The sequence below is a fragment of the Cucumis melo genome, chromosome 12, assembly GCF_025177605.1.
Source record: "Cucumis melo cultivar AY chromosome 12, USDA_Cmelo_AY_1.0, whole genome shotgun sequence".
Classification (NCBI taxonomy): domain Eukaryota; kingdom Viridiplantae; phylum Streptophyta; class Magnoliopsida; order Cucurbitales; family Cucurbitaceae; genus Cucumis; species Cucumis melo.
The window spans coordinates 26,490,716-26,514,718 of NC_066868.1; the positions used below are offsets into that span (position 1 = coordinate 26,490,716).

The following is a 24,003-nucleotide window of genomic DNA, read 5'->3' on the forward strand; positions in this document are numbered from 1 at the left end:
CCACAGAGAAAAATAAACCACAACAAAGGAAATAAGAGTTGCCTAGCCTGGGAAAAACTTTACTTACAACGCAAAAGAAGATAGGAAGTTTTGTCCAAAAACTCGTGTGGGCTTTCACAAATGATGTTTTGTGGGTAAGTCTGAATCGTGCATTATCTGAAAAACAAGTTCATCTAGTTTAGTTCCAAAGAGGAAAGGCCGATCCGTCCGTGAGAAAATAAATCATTAAACTTAAGTATTGGGGCAGAACATGCAAAAGTTAGGCTATTAAAAGAAAAGGCTTTTTCAAAGGAACGGATAGTGGCATACCATTTGACCATTTGAGAACTCATAATTGTGAGTTGAGGTCTCCTCCTCCCCATGCCTTCCAACCTTGAATCTGTGCACAGAAACGAAAGTAATGTATAAACATAGACACAAGTAGATTTAACAACTAACAGAGGCAACATTATCAAAACTTTCTATTCTCATCTTACGGTAGTAGATATTTTAAATATTTTATACACAATTAATCCCAATTTCAAAAATTTCTTAAACGGAAAGATTGAGTACCAATTTCTTATCAGAATAAACTTATAGTGAAAAAGATTATCAATTTTCTCCTTAATTAGCCGTTATGGTTAACAGCCAAAACTTGGATTAGTGAGAAACAATAATAGAGGTAATTTACAATTAATATTTAATCCAAGAGTTTTTGCAACAATGGAAAACTTTCTTTACAGCTTAACAATGAGCATACAAATAATTCCCATACCTTTAGCCTCCAAGCATCATTTTGATGGCACTATATACCACCTGAAATACGGCTAAGAAGATGATAAACAAGTGCCACCGATGCAATCCCGAGATAGATATAGGCGCGACATGACCCTGTTTACAAAACGATAATCAATTGGTTTGAGAATTTTTCCAAAATATGCTAGCGAGTTTAGACGACCAAGTTAAGATAGCCAAAGAATTTTGTATACAAATAGAGATCTTGAGTTAGGTGTGACTTTGTTATTTATCACATCTATAAATGGGAATTGTCTAAAATTAGATATCATTACCATTATTTTTTCAAAATACCTTCATTCTTCTCAACCGATCCCGCGTTTTCTCGCCGGCTCCACTTAGGGTTTTGCTCGGTCACCGGACGCGAATCGGCGACAGGTATAAACTGGGGCTTGAGCTAGGCCGTGCCGGCGCGGAACCCGCGTTTCCTCGCCGGCTCCACTTAGGGTTTCGCTCAGTCACCGGACGCGAATCAGCGACAAGTATTCAAGCCCCAGTCGTGGAGAGTTCGGGATCACGTATCTGTGTACTGATAGAGAGACGAAACGGGCTTTGGCTTGTAAATCGATATCGAAGAGGAAGCTGAGAACTGCGGTGGATATAGAGGATGTGAGGCGAGAGGTCGCTATAATGTCAAATTAGCCTGAACATCCGAATATAGTGAAGCTTAAAGCGACTTACGAGGATAACGAGAATGTTCATCTGGTTACGAAGCTTTTCGATCCGATTGTGGCGAGAGGACACTACACCGAACGTGCTGCAGCGAACGTCGCGAGAACAATCGCAGAAGTGGTGAGGATGTGCCACGCTAACGGAGTTATGCACAGAGATTTGAAGCCTGAGAATTTTTTGTTTGCGAACAAGAAGGAAACATTCGCCTCTGAAAGCGATTCGACGAGATATGACCGTTATAGTATCCAACATTCGCCTTTGACCGTGTTTGAAGCTTCTTTTCCCTCAAGTTCTCGGATTTTCGAATTTACTGATAGTGTATACTTTTCTTGGGCCATTCTCATGATGGGCCTCAAGGTACTGGGCCTAAGAACAATACGCTTAATCTGCTTATGTAGTTGTGGAACATATTTCAAATTTGTTAAAGGGAGGGATTTTATTGCAATTAATTTTATCCCAAACATATATCTTTAACCATTCAAGTTTAATTTAATTTTTCTTTTTCTTTTTATTTTGGTGCTTCTTAGAATCAATTTTTTATTTTAATGACTTATGTTTCAAAAGAATTCCAAAATTACGAAACAATTTAAACATATCTTAAATTGTTTATTTTAGTAACTTAATAATTTAACCCTTTTGAAATTATTGTCATCATTTTTTATTTATCAAAAAAATCAAATATTTGAAATAAATAAATTACGAAACAATCTAAACATATCTTAATTGGTTAAGGTGTATGTCTTCGACAATGTAAGTTTAAACCTTACTACTTCTCCAAAACAAACTTATCTTAGTAATAATTGAGATGACCCTTCATTCAAGAGATAAGAGGTTCGATCCTCCATCCTACAATTATTGTAAAAAAAAAATCCACTCATTCACTTATCTATTAGAATTTATTATTGATATAATCTGAGATATTTATATATTTTCACTAATTTTAACATTAGTAATAATTTTTTTTTAATAGAAGAATGTAGAAAAAAGAAAAACAAAAGAAGAAGATGAAAGACACAACTCAAAGGTATTTGTGAAAGAAGGGCATTGGTTCACATAATAATGAAAATAATAAAAGTAGAGGAGAAGATATTTATTTTGACAAAGTATATAAAGTTTTTTTTTTATTTAATACGACACTTGTTTTCTTTTTCGAGACAACTTTAATATGAACATATTGACTTCCTTTTTCATATGGAGTTGGATTTTACAACAAATTTCCAATTTAATAAATATAAAATATAAAAATATTAATTTCTTTTATTAACTAAAAAGGGATACCATAGTTTTAATTATTATATTTCCAATAAACATCAATAGAAAAAAAAAACAAACAGACAAATTTTACTCATAAACTTGTCAAATATTATGTCACCAATGTCAACTCACGAGTACATATCACTTGATAGTCAGTAAAATATTACATACATACTTGTAAAAAATATATGTATCGATTTTCACTCACGGATATATATTTAGTTTGAAAATATTTCGAAAAGATATTTTCATACATTTTAATCGAATCAATATAAAATCTATTAATTTGAAAGTGCACGAAGTAACATTTTATAAAATAATTTTAGGTACGCAAAAATCACTGTCAAATATGTTCTAAATAAATAACAGATAACACGTATGAAAATATATGATTAATAATTAAAATAGGATTTAAAAGAGAGTAAAAAGAAGAAAAGGGGATGAAATGGAAAAGGTGGGGTTTAGGGTTCAAAGAGAAAGAAGGCGTGGAAGGAAGGGTAGGAGAAGGGCACATGGCGTCATGATGGCCTTAACATGGCTTTTTCTTATTTATTTATTTCTTAAAATGATTACAAGAAAAAAAGAAAACAAAAAAAGAAACAACCTTCTCGTTCTCGTTCTCTTCCTCTCGAGTCTAATTTGTATTTTTGCTTCTAAACTTTGCATTTAGTTTCAATCTAATATACACTTTGGTTCATGCGATATTCTATTTGAGTCATTAAAGTCAGTGTTTATTAAAATTACTACGAAGTTAAAATGTATGATCACAACATTCTGAAATAAAACACTGAGTTAAATGAAAAGTAGTAGAGAAGGGAAAGGTATTTTTCTCATTTTATTATTGTTATTTGTTTATTTTAATTTAGGCATACTATTCATTCATGCATGCCAGGTTTTAAAGTATCCTATGCTCACTTTCAAACATCACCTTTTCAATCATCATCATTATTATTTTCTTTTTTCCCTTTTCCCTTTTCCCTTTTGGCCATATATAAAAATATATATTAATATTATTTTTCAGTCCCTAATTCCACTTTTATTATTATTATTATTATTATCCCTTTCCCTCTACCTTACAAATCTACTTTGCAATCTGCCCCCTCTCCCCCTCTTAACATGTTTTTCCATTTTGGTACATCTTCTTGGAACTATTATAATATTATTCCTATCTATGTTGAAATTATTGTACATTTGAAACCTACTTTTCCATCAAATTAAAAGATAACACTACCTTTATATGAACCTTTGTTCACCTAAACCAAAAAAAAAAACCCTCTAGTAATCTTATGATGACATATTAGGGTTGAAAATAATGTATTAATCTTTCAAATTTATCTTCAAAGTTCACGTAGTTTATGGGTTTTCGTTCATTCCCAATCGAGTGTAAATGGTTTTCTTTCTCTTTTTCTCCTAAGTCGTTGTCCTAATCTATTAAAGATGACGTTTAGTATAGTTTTCTTTCTCTTTCTCATTTGAAGTCGTTATGTGAATTTGTATCAAGTGTTTTTGTTAAAGATAAAGGACGTTTAGATATCTCTACGATAATATGATATTGTTCACTTTAGACATGCATCCTCATAACTTTGTTTTGTGTTTCACTCGAAATTGTCGTAGTTGTCATCTCTTATAACCCAATAATTATTTCATTATGTAACCACAACATAATATGTGACTTTGATCACACTATTCTTAATAAGACCTACACCCCTCAACATACTCATAAGAGCGTCTACTTCTCGCATATTCATACAAAACTCGAGTAGAGGAATCCAAGCCTGTATTCTCGAATCCTTAATTTCAATTTTAACAGATTACTCAAATATAAAAATACCAAATATGTCGTACAATTGCTCTTTTTTTAAAAGTTTATGAATATATATTAAATACAAAATTGAAATATCACAATAGAATTAATACGATGTGAGAGAGAAAATGAATCATTCCTAATTTCTCAAATTTGAAATAAGAGAAAGTGAAACATAAATAAATTCAAATGATATAAAAGAAATTTGAGGGAGAAAAAGTCAAGGCGGGGGACCATAAGACGTCTTCTTTTCTCTGCATTGCACCACGTGGCAAATCCAACGCCACTCCCAATTTTCAAAACTTTTCCATAATATCCGTTTTAAAAAAAAAAAAAAAAAAAACACATATCCCCCTAACCAACCATAGTTTTCACATTAAATGCTTTCATATGTATATATATATATATATATATATATGATCATTTTGATGTTTGTTTTAATTTCTAAATAAATATGTTTGTACAAAAATTATTTGGGATTGCATTAATAATTGTATTTTTAAGCCTTAATTTCAAGACTCTAGTGGTGTAAATATTGACGATGGACATTACATTTTTTGTTTTTTATTTTAAATGTGGATAACCAAAGTTATAGATGTTTAAAACTATATGATTAGATAATTATGTTTATCTTGTAGGTTTTTTCATAAAAAATGTCTTAAATTTGGCTAATGTTTTAAGAATTGCTTTACAATTATTCGTTGATTTATGAATAATCAATTGTAATTTAAATTTATAATATTTATTTTTATTGATCATATATTCTTTTTTAAATTAACATAAATTTTAAATTTTTTTATATATTCTAATATATATATATATATATAAATAATAACAATTTTAATAAATAATCAATAAGAATGATATATATGGTTGGCAATACTTAATTTTAATTATATAAAATAAAAATAAACTTGAGCGAATATATGTGTATGAAGGGTAAAAAGGTAAAAAGAGAATACCCTAGACATCAAAATAAATAAATAAATAAAAACACAAGATTCAACTATTCATCCAAAACTATGAGATGCTCCCACAAAATCATGATCTACCTGTATGTACGATAAAAGTATTGAATTTCCGTGAAATAAACCGTTTCTAACGAAAAAAGTATATCAAGATAGAAAAGGGTTCGAGACATTTTTTATAAGTATATTAAATGAAAAACAAATAAAACAATAAATAGAGAGTTGTAAGTTTTTGTTTACTTTTTTGTTTTTTATTTCCTTCTTTTTCTTGTGGAAATTAAAGTAGATGGGAGAAAAGCATAGCCTCATTATTTTTGTTGACTTTGGCTTTGCAACTTTACAAAAATAAATAAACTAAATAAAATCAACTAAATTGGCTTGATGGTGAAGAAAATACAACCTTCAAAGTCTTTAGTTTCTCATTTCCTTGACCAACTTAAATCTTCACCTACCTTCATTCCATTATTTTTCTACGTCTTATGGTCTTAGTTTGCTCAATGTTTTAGACTCTATTTTTCTAAAAATTCGTAAAGATCAAGTTTCTGACAATATTTACAAGTATATCAAAATATCACAATTAATATATCACGATAGACTAGTGTATCTATCATGATATAGATAGTAGTTTATCTTGATCTATCTAAATCCATCGTAGATAAACTTTTATATTTTGTTATACTTTTATATGTTTTTTAATTTATTTTTATTTTATTTAAAAATAAATATAAATTTAATTAGTACAAAAGTAAATCAATGAGGGATGTACTTTTGGTATGTACTTGCACTTGGACATCTATTCTACCTAATATCTACTAAGAAAGAACTAAGCAACGTGTAAAAGACTTTTCATTTAGGTCACTTGTTTTAATTAGTTTTAACCCCAATAAAAATCCATAAACATTATTCTATTAATTAATAATGACACATGTATGATTTTGTCATTAAGTTCTATGCCTTTTCACATTCAAACATCAAACTAATTTACCATCCAAGCAATCCATTTAAACTATAAAAGAAAAAACCAAGGTAGAAAAGATTAAATTAAATTGTAAATTTGATTTTTAGGGTTTCAAAGAGTTCGAACTATTTGACTGTCATGTTTTATGGACATTTATGTTTGCGGACCTTTGTCCGATGTCAAAAACGCTACGTCGGGATAGATTAAGACTACCGGTGTATCACTGCATCGGTGGAAGCTAGGTCTGTTTCCCAACGTCTCTTTCGCTGACGATATTTGTGCATAGAGAAAACCCTAATTTCTTATAGTATTCCGATCTAACCTTTACATGGAAGACTATTTATGAGAATTTTATTCAAACATATAGAAACGATTTAGGAGATTTTATTAATTTATAAGGATTGTTTTGTAAGTTTAAAACTATGTGACAAAATGCCAATATATTTAGATTATATGTATTAAATTTGTAATTTGATTTTTTTAAAACAAGATTTAACTAAGCTTTAGGTTAATATGAAATTGTGGGGATTATGCTTTTAGTATACTCCAAAATGTTATGGACAAAACTACCCATATAATAATAATAATAATGATAATAACAATAATCATAATAATGATAATAATAATAATAAGTTTTTGGGTTAGGCAAAGCCGAATTAGTCAAAGCTCATTACATCAATCCCTTCGGCCGGTGAACAACTTCAACAATTATTGGCTTTAAATCTTGACCTTCCATCAACCTTACCAACAAAAGTTTGAAATATCAACGGCTGAGAATCACTCTTTGCTCAAAATTCTATGTACTTTAATTAGGCCCCCAAATTATAGTTTCTAATATTGCCTATGATTTTTGTAACTTCCGGATCGAGAATTTTAGATGAGATTCATGTTATGTTAGGAAAAATGTCCATCAAAAATTGTATGACGATGTCAAGGAGTGGCTCATTGGTCAGCCAACCAGGTGGTCGGGAATGTTTTTAGGGAATTAACATATCTTCTATGTTATTGTGTGGTTGTAATAAAAACAATAAAACATTTGACAAAATATTTACACTTTAAATTTTAAAAATCAAGTGTAATGAATTTTGTTCGTAAATAATTTATCAATTCTGTCTATTTTTTAAAAATCTCCTTAAATATTAATATAAATAAAATTAAAACTAGAATTCAAGCACGAATGATACAATATAGTTAAATTGTTGATTACAAATAAAAAATGTTAATTAATGAGAACCAAATAAACTATTTTACCTTTAAACGTACCTCAAGTTGTTATTAAATTAAATGAGAAATTATCATAAATAACAAATTGCTTAAAATATTTACCAAATATAACAAAATTATAGATTTAATCGGTATCTACTATTGATTGGACATGAAACTTTACTATATTTTGTAAATATTTTTCTTTATCTTGCTATATATTTGAAAATATCTATGGTTAAATTTATAAGTCTCTTGTCCTAAAATTTCACATGAATTTCATTTATTTTAATATTTTAAAAATAGAATTAGAAATTTAATTATAATTTAAAATATTTTTTTAAAAAAATAAAAAAAATAGATAAATTATTTACACTCCGAACATAATCGCCAAAGACAAAATTTATTATCCACCATAAATATTTTGTATGAAACGATCATAGTTCAATAAAACTTTTAGAAAACTATTTAGAAAGTTTATAAGAAAGTTTGACTAATCATAAAGACAAATGTAAAATGAAAATACATACATACATACATACATATATATATATATGTTTTGAAAAGGGATGAAAATAGAATTTCTTTGTAAAGGTATTTTAATTAAAGTGGAAAATAGAAAAGATTATTATTAAATACAAAACTGGGAAATGGATAAAGGAGAAGAAATGAAAGAATTTTAGGACCGAAAAATCATATTATTTTAATCCAACTTCTTATGATTAGAAAAAACCCAATTATAATTCTTAATTAGTCCGAATCATAATTCTTCGTCTTCCTAATTTACCCTTTTGAATCAATATTATAATAATTAGATATCATTACATGATTTTTTCAAAATACCTTCTTTTCTTCTCAACCGACCCCGCGTTTTCTTTTCTCCCCTACATTTCTCTTCTCGCCGATAACTACCTGCCTCGCCGCCGGCGATTATCTTCTTCACGGCCACGATCGTAGGAGACTTGAGGTTTCGCCGAAGATCGAGAACAAGGAACTTTTTCTTGCGATTCTTGTTGGAGTATGGGGAATTGTAACGCGTGTGTGAGACCAGAGACTACAGAGGACGAGAAGTCGGTTAATCGGAAGAAGAATGAAAAAGAGCGGAAATCGAATCCATATACACGGGAGACAGCTACTAGGTCGCCGGCTCCACTTAGGGTTTTGAAAGATGTGATGCCGCTCAGTCACCGGACGCGAATCAGCGACAAGTATATACTGGGGCTTGAACTAGGCCGTGGAGAGTTCGGGATCACGTATTTGTGTACTGATAGAGAGACGAAACAGGCTTTGGCTTGTAAATCGATATCGAAGAGGAAGCTGAGAACTGCGGTGGATATAGAAGATGTGAGGCGAGAGGTTGCTATAATGTCAAATTTGCCTGAACATCCGAATATAGTGAAGCTTAAAGCGACTTACGAGGATAACGAGAATGTTCATCTGGTTATGGAGCTTTGTGAGGGAGGTGAGCTTTTCGATCGGATTGTAGCGAGAGGACACTACACCGAACGTGCTGCAGCAAACGTTGCGAGAACAATCGCTGAAGTGGTGAGGATGTGTCACGCTAACGGAGTTATGCACAGAGATTTGAAGCCTGAGAATTTTTTGTTTGCGAACAAGAAGGAACATTCTCCTCTCAAAGCGATTGATTTTGGTCTTTCTGTGTTCTTCAAGCCTGGTAAGTTCGTTAAGACTTTGATTCCCCTTCGTGACGTACAGTAAAGCTTGATTCAAATTTCTTTTGAAGTTTCTTCGCTTCCATTTTCATCTGTTGGTTGGAAGCTGTGGCTATCAATTTCATTGGCATTTTTTTGATGATTTTGTGTGTTGAATCTTAACTGCTTCTATTCCACGATAATTTTAGGGGAGAAGTTTTCGGAGATAGTGGGGAGTCCATACTACATGGCGCCCGAAGTATTGAAAAGAAACTATGGACCAGAGGTTGATATTTGGAGTGCGGGTGTGATATTATATATTTTATTGTGCGGTGTTCCGCCATTCTGGGCTGGTAATATGGTTTCCCTTTGCTATTTTAAGATCAATCCATATCTAAGTTAATTTGATTTCGAGATCAGTTTAATGGTTAAGTTTTTTGATTGTTACTATTTTGGGAATCTGTTATTAGAGACTGAACAAGGAGTAGCTCTTGCAATTTTGAGGGGCGTACTTGATTTTAAGAGGGAACCATGGCCACAGATTTCAGAGAGTGCTAAAAGCCTTGTCCGGCAGATGCTGGAGCCAGAGCCTAAGAAGCGCTTAACCGCTCAGCAGGTGCTTGGTAAGTAGCTCGACTGCTCTCAAGAAGTAGCTCCACTGCTTCTCGCATGGCAAATACTTCTCTTCTTTATAAAAATATTTGTGGGTTTTTCTAAACAGTGTGATTGGGGTGGGTTATGCAAAGATGGGTGCAATGCAACTTGCTCTTCTGCTACGTGCTTTAAGTTTTGAGTGCAAAGTTGCAACTCTCTATCTTTTCCACCTGAATCGGGGTTTAGTGTATTTTTTTCCATCCCGGATATTCAAAATTTATGGCTGGTTTGGAGTGACTTTCCAAAGGTTTAAAAATACGTTTTTGCACCTAAAATTACTTTTTTAGGCATTCCTAACGGACTATTTGTTCAATGTTGGGTGCCCGGAACTGATAATTGTGCGATATCCCTTTCATTTGGTTTAGTCTGTATGAGTTATGCCTCAGTGTAGCTGGTATCTGCTAGGTCCCTTGATCAAATAGTAATATGTATTTTCCACCCTTTTTTCAACTAAACAACGATTTCAAGTGGACTGCAGTGTATTTTATAGCAATCTCAAGATTATCACACTGATCATTTTTTAAGTATAGCATACTGAGTTGCAATGGCATTGAAATTATCTGCTTAAATAGAAGAACCCCATGAGTGAGTTCATGGATACTTGAATCCTATAGTTACTTTTTTCTTGGCTTTTCTCATTTGGTCTCAATCTCCATTTCAAGTGAAATTTCACTATTTCAGTATCATTATTGAGTATGAGGTACTGATCAGTTCAATTTAGTGCATGAAGTGGCAAAATTTTGCAATTTTTCTATTCTGGTTTATTTAACTGAAAAAGCATTGCGGAGATGTTATTGATACATTGAATGTCGTGAAACAACATTTAGACATCAGGGCAGATTCTCTCTCTTAATTACCATGAAGTCTAATTGATTCATTTTATCAACTGTTCTCTAACATTTGTGATGTAAGTATGGAATTGCCAAGTACAATTAGAATTTCTCTTTTAACTCTATTGACAAAATTAACTCATCGAACTGTTACGTGATTTAACAACCAAAAGAGTAGTTTACTGCTGCTTCTCTTTACTGTACTGGATTAATTCTTTAAGGCTGAAATGCCTTTTGAATTTCTGTTAGTTGTTGGTGGGTGCTGTTAAGGGCTGATTGATTCAACTCTGAGTACTGTTTGATTCATTGGCATACACAAAAAATTGGTTTAATGTTTGTTTGCCCCAATGAAATTTACGGGCAGAAACAAAAAAGTAATATTGATTTATTGGTGGAACTCAGAATCACTCTGGCACCTGTCTAGTCCATATTTTCTTTGAACATGATACATTTGGCTTCCTTTGATGTCATGTCAGACATCTCTATTATTTGGAGACTAGAAAATCTGTTTCTTTGTTTTTTTCCTGGAGATGAAATTTGCTTCATAGTTGTGATTTGTGTGCTCCAATCTTGCATTATCATTGTGTTCGGTATCTGTTTCCCTTTCTAAAATGATGGTACCTCTACCTATATCTAGCCTTTTTCCTTGAGTTGGAAGTTTGCTTCATGACGAACTATATCCAAGCATAACAAACATGCCACTTAGCAAAATAATGTAACCTAGCACTGTGGGGGGGGGGGGGGGGGGGGGGGGGGGCTACAAAGAATACATGTTGAATCTGCCCTTTTTTTGTCCTTTTTATTCCTGAAGTTCATGATCAATACTGGATGTTTGAATAAAATTTTCACAGCATATGTTCAATTTTTTGTCTTCTGACAGCTCTTTCACCATAATTACAGATCATCCTTGGTTACAAAATGCAAAAAAAGCTCCAAATGTTCCACTTGGAGATATTGTAAGGATGAGACTCAAGCAGTTCTCTGTTATGAATAGGTTCAAAAAGAAAGCCCTAAGGGTAAGCCTTAAAGCGATCTATTATCTTCTAAATTACTAAACGATACGGTGCATAGCTTAATTAGTCGAGCTGTATACATCTAACTTAACCTTAACATTAGATGTTCAATCAATACCAAACATTGGTGTGCTAAAAAAAAGAAAAAAAAGAAAAGTGAAATTACTGAGTGGGTATTACTGTGATGGAATTGACGACAACCAGGAATACCTGAACTTATTTAATGTGTAGGTGATAGCAGAGCATTTGTCCGTTGAAGAAGTTGAAGTGATCAGAGATATGTTTTCTTTGATGGACACCGACAATGATGGGAAAGTATCTTTTGAGGAACTGAAAGCGGGACTAAAAAAGGTTGGCTCACAGTTGGCTGAGCCCGAGATGAAAATGCTCATGGAAGTGGTAAGTTTCTACGGTTCACAAATTCAGAATGAAATTTTGCTTTATGGTTTCAAGTTTACCGCTGAACATGCTTACTCTTTTTACTTAAATCATTTGTGAGCATTCCCAATCCTATTTCTTAATATTTTGTTTCCAAATTGCAATTTTGTTTTCCCATGCTCTCTTAATAAATAGTTGGATATGAATTCATCAACCGTTTTTACCGTGACTTTTGACATTGGAATGCTGCCTGCCTGAATGGAACTTGAAGACCTTCGATTCACTAACTTTGGTATTACATGTTGTCAATTCTTTCAACTGATTGTCTGATCTCGACAGGCTGATGTTGATGGTAATGGTGTATTGGATTATGGAGAGTTTGTAGCGGTTACAATACATTTGCAGAGGATGGAAAATGACGAACATTTTCGCAGGGCATTTATGTTTTTTGATAAAAATGAAAGTGGATTCATTGAATTAGATGAGCTACGGGTAGCCTTATCTGATGAATCAGGTGAAACCGATAGTGATGTGCTGAACGAAATTATGCGCGAGGTTGACACAGACAAGGTGAGACTTTCTAGTTCACTAATTTTCTTTAAAATAAATGAAAAAAAAAAAAAAAAGAGACTCCGCTTTGGCAATACTTTAGCTAAATCAATTGAGAGCTAAAATTTACTCCACCCCACTACTGCACAACTTGATATTCATTGAAAAGTTCAAGAGAGGATGAAATTCCGTCTCTTGTATTTCAACATTTTGAAATATGGTCTATTAGCTCTCTCGTCTAACATTTTTCTTTGTTTCTTGTAAACCAATAAATATCAGGACGGACAAATAAGTTACGACGAGTTTGTGGCGATGATGAAAACTGGAACGGATTGGCGAAAGGCATCGAGGCAGTATTCTCGAGAGAGGTTCAAGAGTTTGAGTCTTAACCTAATGAAAGATGGATCGTTGCAACTTCATGACGGTCTCACTGGACAAGCCGTAGTCGTGTGAAGTGGAATTCATTTCTTGAATGTTGTTTTTTTTTTTTTTTTGTTTATCCTGCTGAGTGTAGTAGTGTTTCCATTCCATTTATCCCAAACATAGCCTGTTATAGAATAGCATGAGAGGTTTCGAACGGGGGCGGTGCCGTTTGTTTACAAGGACAAGCTTCGTCAAAGTGCTGCCGCCGCCACCCTCTTGAGTTTGCAGTGAGGGCACGACAGCATTGGAGCAAGAAATCGCTACAGCTTCTGATGGATCTCATAGAGGGAGGCTAGAGTAAATAGGCATTTTATTACTGAAATCCTCTTCACTTGTATATTTTTTTTTTTCCTTTTTATATTATTTGCTTGTGATGATTTTTACTTGGCCTTCCATAACTTTGAAGGAACAACACCATAGAGAAAAAGAAGTTGATGGTGGAAGTGCTTGTTGAGATTTGAGTTTGAGGAAATTTTAATGGTTTCTGTTTGTACAGATTGGGAACACTCCAAACTTCTGCTTTCTTGGATGACATTCAAAACAAAAATGTGGAGCTTTGTTCTAAGAATAGAATGTCACACATAATTTATTATCGAAAAAATACTTTTTTTTTAGTTTTTAAAATGTTAAGTTCGGTATCAATTTAGTCCCTATGTTTTAAAATGTTACGATTTTACATTAAGTTTCATTTCAGTTTGGCTAATAAATTTTAAGATCTACACGCTTAACTTCAATTTTTTATTAAACCCACTTTTTGCCGATAGTTATTAAATGATTATGAAGTAAAATTTTTATTTTAATTTCAACCGTGACGAAGCAATAAAGACCTAAAGTGAATATTAAATGAAAATCATGTAAATCTTGAAAAATTTAAGAATCAATCGAAAACTATATTCAAAATTTAGAGAACAAAAAATACAAAAAATACATGTGTCAATGAGTATATAAATTCATTTTTAATGAAAACGAATCTTTTTCAACTAATAAAAACTTAGAACTTCTACTTTAAGAAAAGTATATGTCATTAACGTCAGATTGTATTTACCTTGATGCACTTTGATTGAATTAATTGATTGTATATCAAGATAGGAAAGAAATAAAGCAATCATTTGTATGATCAATTTACCTGATAAATAAAATAAAGTAAAATAAAATGCAAGTGGCTAACGTTAGGTTAAGGTAATGTTTCTAACATTGGATGAAATCAATTTCAAATTTAATGATTATTTTTAATCCAAAGTTTTGATATTTCAATCACTTTCATTAGATGCCCACCGACTAAAAGTGGTGGAAATTTGTCACTTCCTACTTTGTACCATAAATTTCCCTTCCAAATAATAAGTGATTTTTGTTCAATTTCATTTAGTCTCAAATCATGATGGACATTTTTCTCCTAACTAAAAGGATACAAAGTTAAATTTGATACCTAGTTTTTATTATATAAAATACATCAACCAAAAAGCACTCCATCAAATTCCAACCATATATTATTTTACATTTTCATTCCTTTATACACAAATATTATTTAGATGAATGACCCATTGTGGGTGGAACATGCTTTTCAAATGATATAATTGCTCTAAACCGATGATAGTAAAATGTTAAATCAGATAGATATAAAATTTTGTTAAACTCAAAATGAATTTAGATTTAAGTCTTGAAGTTTAACAAACTATATTAATCTATTATTATTGATGGATTTTGTTATATTTATATTTAATAATTATTTCTTAAAATGACTATCCAATCCAATTACATTTTATTTTTTAAAAAAAAACATCAACATAACGCAATGTGAGAGTATTTCTAAGAAAAAAAAAACGTTTTTATCTTCTTTCTAATTTTTGTATATTTCACAATTTTGTAAATTGAACCCATCATTTTATGACTGATTTGATTTGTAAATGATTTCTTTGGATTAAATTAACATTAAAGTATAATGCGAATCATTAAGTACGTTTTGTTGTCTTTTATAAGTTTTTGCAATGAATGCCAAATAAGGAATGAAAAGAAAAAAAAAAAAATCAAATATCACTTATACCCTATTGCTTACCATTTAAACTACTAATTTTATCCATTTAATTCTAACTTCAAATCACCTAAATAAAAGTGTTCTTCAAACTAATTTCACTAAAATAATAAGAAAAAATGCTAAAAAAAAAGTTTAAAACATACATGGCAACGAAAATATTGTATTTGGATGAATACATTTGGAAGAATAATAAAAATGAAAAAGAAAAATCGTAAATAAACATTTTAAGAATCTTAACTAGTTAAGATATCTATTATTTATATTAGTGACATTTTGTTGCCATTATACTATATAACAAAGTTATTGTGTCAATTTCAAACCTATTGAAAATATCAACATGTCAACGGAAATTTAATAATATGGTTATAGTATCATTTTGATCTTAGTATTTGTTCAATTTTAATCTCTATATCTTCAAATGTCCAATTTAATTCATATACTTTAAATAAAAGGTTGCATTTAATTTTTCATCCATTAACATTTTTATTATAAAATTTCAAAACACATTCACATATTACTTTTTTTTAAAAAAACTAATTATAAAATTAAACTTTAAAAAAATATATTTAAGTTTTATTCAAACTAAAATAACACATTTAAGAATATGAATGGAAATTGAAGAAGCAAAAGAGACAATAATAATGGTTTTTAACCTAAAAAAGAAATATATGTTTTGGGGGGGGGGGGGGGGGGGAACCCGGGTCGGGTCACCGACGATCCGGATTCGAGGATGTAAGATCCGAGTCCACAATGTCGTGGGTCCCACGACATAATATTCCTTTCTTACACGAATTCTTTCCAAATAACCGTCAGATTCGGAGCTGGATTCTCTTTTCCGTTACTCATCCGACGGCCATACTTTCTTCTTCCCATTTTCCGGCGAAAAAAAGAAAAACCCGAAGGAACGAAGAAGGAAGAAGGAAGAAGGAAGAAGGAAGAAGAAAAAGAGAAATTTCTTTCATTGTTACAGAGAACACAAAGCTATGGGGAAAGATTACTATAACATACTCAAAGTAAGCCGAAGCGCTAGCGATGAGGATTTGAAGAGAGCTTACAAAAGATTAGCTTTGTTTTGGCATCCCGACAAGAACCCTTCTAACAAACACGAAGCTGAAGCCAAGTTCAAGCAAATTTCTGAAGCTTATGATGTTCTTAGCGATCCTCAAAAGCGTCAGATCTACGACCTTTATGGTGAAGAAACCCTCAAGTCCGGCAAGATTCCGCCGCCCAATCCTCACGCCACTTCCTCATCTGCTTATTCTCCCGTTTACCAGCACTTTCAACGCCAGCATCCCAATACTTCTACGTTTAAGTTTAATCCCAGGGACGCGGATGATATTTATGCGGAATTTTTCGGATCCGAGGGTGGTGGCGGGAGTAATAATGTCGATGGGGGTGGGAAGAGTAGAGGGGTTAGGGATGAGTTTTTTAGGTTTCAGAATGGGATGGAGAATGGGAGTGGTGTTAAAGGGAGGAAGGCGGCTGCGGTTGAGAGTGCGTTGCCTTGTACCTTGGAGGAGCTATTTAAAGGCGCCAAAAAGAAGATGAGAATTTCGAGAAATGTTTATGATGTCTCTGGGTATGTGGGTTTTTGGTTTCCTTCTTTCAAATTTAATTGATTGTTGCATTGTTTTGATTCTTGATATTTGTGTTTTTCTTCATTGCATGCCGTCTTCTGTGAATTGTATTTGGTAACTGAGCTGCTTGGATTCGGGTCTGTGTATTCATATACAAATTCTTCAATCTCCCTTGTGTTAGAACACAAAGAAAATTGAAGAATTTTAACAGAAAGAATGTTAACTTCTGCTTGCCTTTTACTCCCCTTCTAGTTCTGGTAGAATGTTTCGTAATAGGTTATTGGTTGGTTTTAACTGCTATTTTGAATACATTTCATAAAAAAAAAAAGAAGAAAAAACTGCTATTATGAATGAATACGTCGCTGCATAACTCCTGATCCTAAAAGATTTCATGACGATAATGATGTTTTGGAAAGTAGTCGCTTACACCTCTCTTTGAGGCTTGCTACAAATTTTTAGCCTTGAAGTTTATGCTTTTGGACCATATATAGTCTCTTGTGGAAGAAGCTTGTACCTCCTTAAGAACACATTGAGGCTTGGGGGTTTTGAATTTCCGAGTAGGTATACCTTGTATAATGGTTAGAAGAATAATGTTAATTTATTGCCTACTCCTCTAGAGGAGTATAAACGAATGCTATTAAGAATGATCCTTTAAACTTTTCATTGAAGGAACTACAAATCATGCTAATTTTTTTGTGTAGCTTTCATATAATTATTATGTCTAACAATACTTGATTATAATTTCTTTTTATTAAGATATGCCAATATACATAGATGTTCTTTGTAGAAAAAGAAAATAAAGTTGAGGCTTATGCCTCGCCACTTTAGAGAAAGAAAGTCTCAGGGCTGCCTTCAGTCTTTGAAAGTGTTAGGGATAGTCATCTTGTATACATTTAGGTTCCCTTTCTCGGTATTCAAATTTTAGATCGATGTTATTATTAGATAACATCTGGAAGATAACCGGATTCCATAACAAGGCTGATTTTGAGCATAAAAGATATCGGTTGTTTTTTTTTAAAGATAAGCTTTCTAGTTTTAACATATAGCATGGTATGATTTCAAATGTATGAACTGTTTATTTCGCTGTGTCTATATTCATCCCAATGCATAGCTAGGGGCAGCCATTGTAATGTGTCTGGAGTATAGGTACAAGTTCTTGAATAATAACGTGTATTCCAACTTCCAGGCCTTGTTGGCCTTGCAATTGTCTCACGTGCACAGTTCAGGAAAGGCTATCGATTGACATCTCCCTTCCACCACAACTAGGACTAGAAATGCCATTCTTTTCCTTCAGATCCATTCAAATGTATCTGGAATTCAGATGGTTATGAATCTGATTGAAACCAATACTTGGAAGTGCTGGTCCTTTTTAGTAATATGATTTTTTTATCCCGTTGTGAAGGAATTTTCCTTTTGGTTTATATCTGATGCGATGTTGATCGGTTCTTTTGCAGCAAGTTCCGAACAGTTGAAGAGATATTGACAATAGACATAAAGCCAGGGTGGAAGAAGGGGACAAAGATTACTTTTCCTCAGAAAGGAAATCAGGAGCCTGGGATCATTCCAGCAGATCTTATATTTGTAGTGGATGAGAAACCACATGCTATATACCGGAGAGATGGGAATGATCTAGTGGTGAACCATGAAATAACGCTCCTGGAATCACTCACAGGTAAAACTCTTGAACTTAGTTCTCTTGATGGAAGGACTCTCACGATCCCTATTACGGATATTGTCAAACCTGGTGATGAGATGGTTCTGGCAAATGAAGGAATGCCAATCTCAAAGGAACCTGGGAAGAAGGGAAATTTGAGAATCAAATTTGATGTCAAATATCCATCAAGACTTACAACAGAACAAAAGTCTGATCTAATAAGAGTTCTTGGTGTAGTTTCATAGCACAACACACCCACTTGGAGAAAAAAGAACAAAACAAAAGAGTTGCCCATATTAACACATAGATAGCATTTTATTCCCTGTAAATATAAACTCTGCATGATCTTGAAGGATGTGAAATGTTGGTAAGTTTGTTCTTTATTTTGGGTGGGGGATCATTTGCATTGCTTGCAAATGAAATTTTTTGGTTACTGGCTGGCATAGAAGAGGCATTAGATCAGTATATATTATTTCTGGGTATGTCATCTGGGATGATTTTTGACAGAGTAGTATTTTTCTTTCCCTTTTTAGTGTTAATTTCTAGAGGGGAATTTGTTTTTGCTCTGTACTGAGTTGTGAGACAACTTTTAACTTCGAAATTTTGATCTCATCAATTTGAACTCCGAACTTGAATAAGCGGTGAAATCGCCATTTCCCTCCTTTTTTTTTTCCTCTTTTGGGTTTGGTTTTTTTGTGGGATCTGTGTGTTTTGCAGCTTGATTTTAGATGTTTTATTTGTCTAATTGTTTCTTGGTTCTAAAGAGGTTGATTTCACCACTTATACAATCTTCAAAGGAGTTCTATTTAATGAAATTGAATTTTGAGACCTCTTTAAGTTTTCTCAGAGAGAGAGTCCTTTTCTTTTTATATTATTTTATTTTACTTTGGGAATGAAGAACATATCCAATTTGAAGTGTAATTGGGTGGTTTTATATACTTGATACTGATTGATTATAATGATCCCATCATTGTTTCCACTTTGTATCCTTTCATTTTGTCATTATCATTAGGTCTCTCATTGTCTGTCACCATCCTCAACTTTTTATATATCATAGAATCTACATTGTAATATTTTATTAAGATATGAATCTTATAATATACTTACCAAAATAAGACAAATTAGCAATAATTTATTAATTTTAGCTTTTAAACTACTATGTTCTAATCGACTTAATTAACATTTCTCATGTTCAAACGAGCCAGCTCATTTCAATTTTGTATCTTCCTATCATATATCCTTCTTATTACCCAAATTTAATTTTTCTTCTACACTCTTTTCTATCTATAATTTAGAGGCCACATGAATTTTGGTACCCAAATGTAAATAAGGAAAAACAATAGGCTTATGTGATAAAAGATACGAACGTAAAAAGTTTATTTGCTTCCATAGTTTCGATTCCAAAGTTTTTTTTGTAGTTATCCTTTGAACTTGATTTTGTACTGTTGGAGTTCCTTCTTATAGAGGGATTCCTTTTTGTGAGCTTGGATTTTTGTACATTACTTCTTGAAGAAAAAGTGAAAGTAAAGAGTTAATTACTTCTTCGAGTGGACATAACTCAACGATGATCAACATATATATTACCTCTCAAAGGTTTGAATCTCTATGTTATGTTTGTACAACTAACATTGATGAGTTAGGGTATTGATGAGTTAGGGTAGGGCAATAGGTTTGGGTGGTTTTAAAGGATAATAAAAACATCCATAAATGGCATGTTTTGGTCCCCAATTGCCTAATGACCCCCAATTGGAGGACCACTTCCCTATGTTAAAAGCTCTTAAAACATTATCATATTTTGGTACGTTGTTATTTTATAAATGTATTTGGATCATATGTTCTCATCTTGACATTGAAATCATGCCAAATCTATTGCGAATGCGAGGGTGAACTCATTCTCTTAATATATGAGTAGATTTTACTTATACTTTTGATTCGATAAAAATACGACGCATATTTATTTTACTTCATCCAAAATACCTTAAGGAATAAATTTGTTAGCTTGTATCAATTTGAACCATAGTTTTAAATTTAACCAAATTGAGCCATAAACTTAAATAGTTGTTGACTCAGGTTTTCACAATATCCTCTAATAATTTTAACAAAAGAAAAAAAATTCAAATTATATTACTAAACTCATAGATTTCATTGAAATAAAGTTTTGTAAAAAAAAAAAACAACTTGAACCAGTGTACTGAATAACCATCTAATAATTTCATAAAAGTTCATAAATTAAAAAATGAAAATTTGTCCTTAATATTGTTTTTCTCTAAATCATATTTCGTACTATGAAGCTGTATTTGGAACGAAAATTTCTCAGAAACAAAATAAATAAATAACTACAACACATCTTTTATAGTTTAATGACTAGAACATATTACGTAACTAGATATATGGGTTAAATCTTCCATTTTCTATCGTACTAAAATCGAACACACAATTTGAAAGTTTGGAATTAAAATCAATACTAACTTACACATGCCTCAAAATAGTCCCATGCTAGCTAGAAGCATCGCCAAGATACAATGCTTTGTCCTCTTAGGTTAAACAAAGTCCAACTTTGCATGCTTTTTATGGTAAGTTTTCAGAGATTGTGAGAAAGAAATAGAACAATAAAAAGTCTGAGTCAAAACCTGCAGCTTCACAGTTAATAATGTTTAACCTTTTACCATAAAAACAAATATAATTGTTTCAGAAAACAGATGTTATGTTTCTTCTTCATATCTTCATTTAGATTGACCATTGCCCATACAATAATTATTTCATCAATTCATGTGCTCTCTCTTTATCTTTTTCTTCATCACCAAACAGTACTTCTCTGTTCTCAAATTTCACAAGATCCAGTGATCTTTAAAAAAAAAAAAAAATCATAAAAAATAATGAATAAAGATAGTGGAAAAAGTTCTTTGATAAGTACTTATATATAGAGAGAAAAACTAGAGGGAAGCATCCTCTATTTGTTCATACTATAGTTGATCGACCCTACGTTAATGTTGGTGGGCCGAGTCTTATTGAATGCGAGAAAATTTTCAGCTCACTATCACTACGAGAGTACATAATATTTTTCACGCCATTGCATGTCATATCGGCATAGTATTAGATATACAATGGAGATAATAACATGAAGTTCACTAATATTTGTGAAAACAAATCTGTATGTAACATGAACAAACAGAAAACGGGTATGTTTTGGTATTAGAAATTGAACAAGGATTGGGTGTATAACTTCATGCTTTCCCTTTCCTCTTATTAGAAAAGAAGTGACATGACATTGTTTTATTGGAAAGCCGTCTGAATTAATGCACAAAGATAAAGTTACCTAAGTAGTTTTCTTTGGAGTATGTAGAAGAATGTATACTTTGTTATGAACAATCATACTATACCTTATTACTTCTTTACATATTGTGAGTTGTAGGAATAGTACGTATGCGATTCGAACTCTTCAAATTTTATAACTCATTCCAGTTTACTATTTTAAAACTCGAAAATTTTGGGACGTAGATGACCTACACACGTGTAGGTGCTTCTGCCAAAACCACTACTGAGCTTTAAATTGAGTACTTAAGAAATAAGCAGTTTACTTGTTTTGAGGACCCATCTCTCTCTTTTTCTCATTTTGATGGGTTGGGAACATGGGCTTTGATATTGTTTCATAAATGGAAGGGCTTAAGCTGCAGGGAACTTGAAATGAATTCTTTTTTTTAAAAAAAAAAAAAAAAAAGACAGCACATGTGAGCTGCCTAACCCCAGCCTAGCCATGATCTCTCTCTCTCTCTCTCTCTCTCTCTAAATATATCCAAATCTCTCTCTCTCTCTCTCTAAAACCCTTTCGAACGAACGATACCTTTCAATAATATGGGATAAGAGAAAGAGAGTAATGTCATCCACATAGTCAACAAATTCACCCCACCATATGTTGTTGATGTAATTCTATTCAAGATGTGTTTTATATGTATATATAACTCAGTTTAAAATAAGTTTTCGTCCTTTTCTGAAATTGCTCCAACGAGTAATTACAAAAATTGTTTGTTGTCATTTTCGAATATTGTGTGAATTTATCATCATAGTTTGCGAGTGGTTATCAATATCATAATAGTTAAGGTGTAAATTATTTAATTTAGCTTGGATCGATTGTAATAGTTTCAATGTTACTTGGATGCAAAACAAAAAAGTATATACTTATTTTAATTTAAAAGATAAAAAGAACAGTTATTCGCATTACAAACCCTACAAAAACTATGGTTGGTTGAGTTCAGTGGTAGGATGTATATGCATAAATAGAGTTGTAAGCTAAAATTTTCCAAAGTATTCTCTTATGAATTGGAAACATGACAACTGTAATTTAAAAATATATCATAATAGCTAGACATAATAACTATAAGAATTACTAGTGATCACTATATTCAAAAGGATCGTGATTGAATCAAGTAGAGGTTTGAATTTCTAACACAACGTATGAAAATTATGGGTAATGAAAAGTTAATTAAAAGAGAGGAAAAAAAAAGACGAAGGAAAAAGTTTGGGTGACTAATTATAAGATTCTATTGAATTGAAATTATGAATAGGGAAATAAAAAAAGTAAAAAGAGATAATGAAGTGGTGGGCATATGAATGCTACGGCATAGTACAAATGTGCATGTGGGATTATGGTGACCAAATATAATTAAATTCTATATATAAGTTATATGAAGAGAGAGAGAGATAGGCTTTCTTTTTGGCCTTTTTGGTTCAATAATATTATAAATAAAAACTTAAAGATATAATTTCGATCTATATATATATATATATATATATATATATATAATTTCAATCAAGTTGATATTTGAGAAAATTATTATTATTCTTTAATAGTTTGAAATAACTGTTTAAGAACGAAGAATAATTACAAATATACTAATTAGATTTAAAATAATTAAGAATATAGTGACATTTTAAAAAATTTGCAAATACAGAAAAATCACCACAAGAGTCTATATCAACGATAAAAATTTATTACGAATAGATTTTGTTATATTTGCAATTTTTTCGAGTATTGCTATATACTTAATTATTGTCTTAAAAAATAAATATAGCCTAGAATACACTTTTATAATATTACTCATTAAATAAAAATAAAAGTAAAACAAAAACAAGAAAACATATATAATCACAATTTGATTCTGCTTTTAACTTTCCCCCACATGCTCATGCCCTTACCCTAATTCCTCTCTCTTTTTCCTTTTCCTTCTTCCTTTACACATATCTTTCCCTTTCTCTTTTCTTTTCACTCTTTCTTTCTATTTGTTTTAACCTTTGCTTTATGTACATATGGACCTATGTACTTTTGAAAGTTTCGTTACATCCTATCTTAATTCGTCATTCATATATCATTTCTATCCGTCTCTAAATTTCATGCTTTCAGACTTTGATATGATTAAATCTGTCGATGTTAATCAGCAGAGTTTTTTTGAGTTGGAAGTTTCGCATATCTCAGATCTCACATTTGTTCCATCCTTGGTAACAGAAAAACAAAAATGTCTTGAATTAAGTGACCACTACGAAAAGCTTCTTTACCATAAACTTTATAAAAGTAGAACCTAATCAAATTTAAAGTATATGATCTGAAATTGAA

The 24,003-nt window shown here is 31.8% G+C and overlaps 2 protein-coding genes and 1 pseudogene across 2 annotated transcripts; all 3 read left to right on the plus strand.

The window, feature by feature from the left end:
* Positions 1–702: 702 nt before the first annotated feature.
* On the plus strand, positions 703–1,920 carry LOC127144194 (calcium-dependent protein kinase 30-like; annotated as a pseudogene).
* A 6,550-nt stretch (positions 1,921–8,470) lies between these two features.
* Positions 8,471–13,627, plus strand: LOC103483043 (calcium-dependent protein kinase 10). The gene is made up of 7 exons (XM_008439479.3): positions 8,471–9,308; positions 9,495–9,638; positions 9,756–9,908; positions 11,670–11,785; positions 12,014–12,181; positions 12,500–12,730; positions 12,989–13,627. The coding sequence occupies exons 1-7, from the start codon at positions 8,654–8,656 to the stop codon at positions 13,160–13,162; spliced, it is 1,641 nt and encodes a 546-aa protein (XP_008437701.1). The 5' UTR covers positions 8,471–8,653; the 3' UTR covers positions 13,163–13,627.
* A 2,232-nt stretch (positions 13,628–15,859) lies between these two features.
* LOC103483022 (uncharacterized) lies at positions 15,860–19,374 on the plus strand. The gene is made up of 2 exons (XM_008439462.3): positions 15,860–16,743; positions 18,196–19,374. The coding sequence occupies exons 1-2, from the start codon at positions 16,148–16,150 to the stop codon at positions 18,638–18,640; spliced, it is 1,041 nt and encodes a 346-aa protein (XP_008437684.1). The 5' UTR covers positions 15,860–16,147; the 3' UTR covers positions 18,641–19,374.
* Positions 19,375–24,003: the final 4,629 nt, after the last annotated feature.

What these genes read in the sequence shown, in the direction of transcription:
- LOC103483022 (XM_008439462.3), top strand. Translation starts at nt 16,148, where the DNA reads ATGGGGAAAGATTACTATAACATACTCAAAGTAAGCCGAAGCGCTAGC. An exon ending in AATGTTTATGATGTCTCTGG is followed by an intron (nt 16,744 to 18,195) that starts GTATGTGGGTTT and finishes GTTCTTTTGCAG; the next exon opens with CAAGTTCCGAACAGTTGAAG.
- LOC103483043 (XM_008439479.3), top strand. Translation starts at nt 8,654, where the DNA reads ATGGGGAATTGTAACGCGTGTGTGAGACCAGAGACTACAGAGGACGAG. An exon ending in TGTTCCGCCATTCTGGGCTG is followed by an intron (nt 9,639 to 9,755) that starts GTAATATGGTTT and finishes ATCTGTTATTAG; the next exon opens with AGACTGAACAAGGAGTAGCT. An exon ending in AACCGCTCAGCAGGTGCTTG is followed by an intron (nt 9,909 to 11,669) that starts GTAAGTAGCTCG and finishes CCATAATTACAG; the next exon opens with ATCATCCTTGGTTACAAAAT.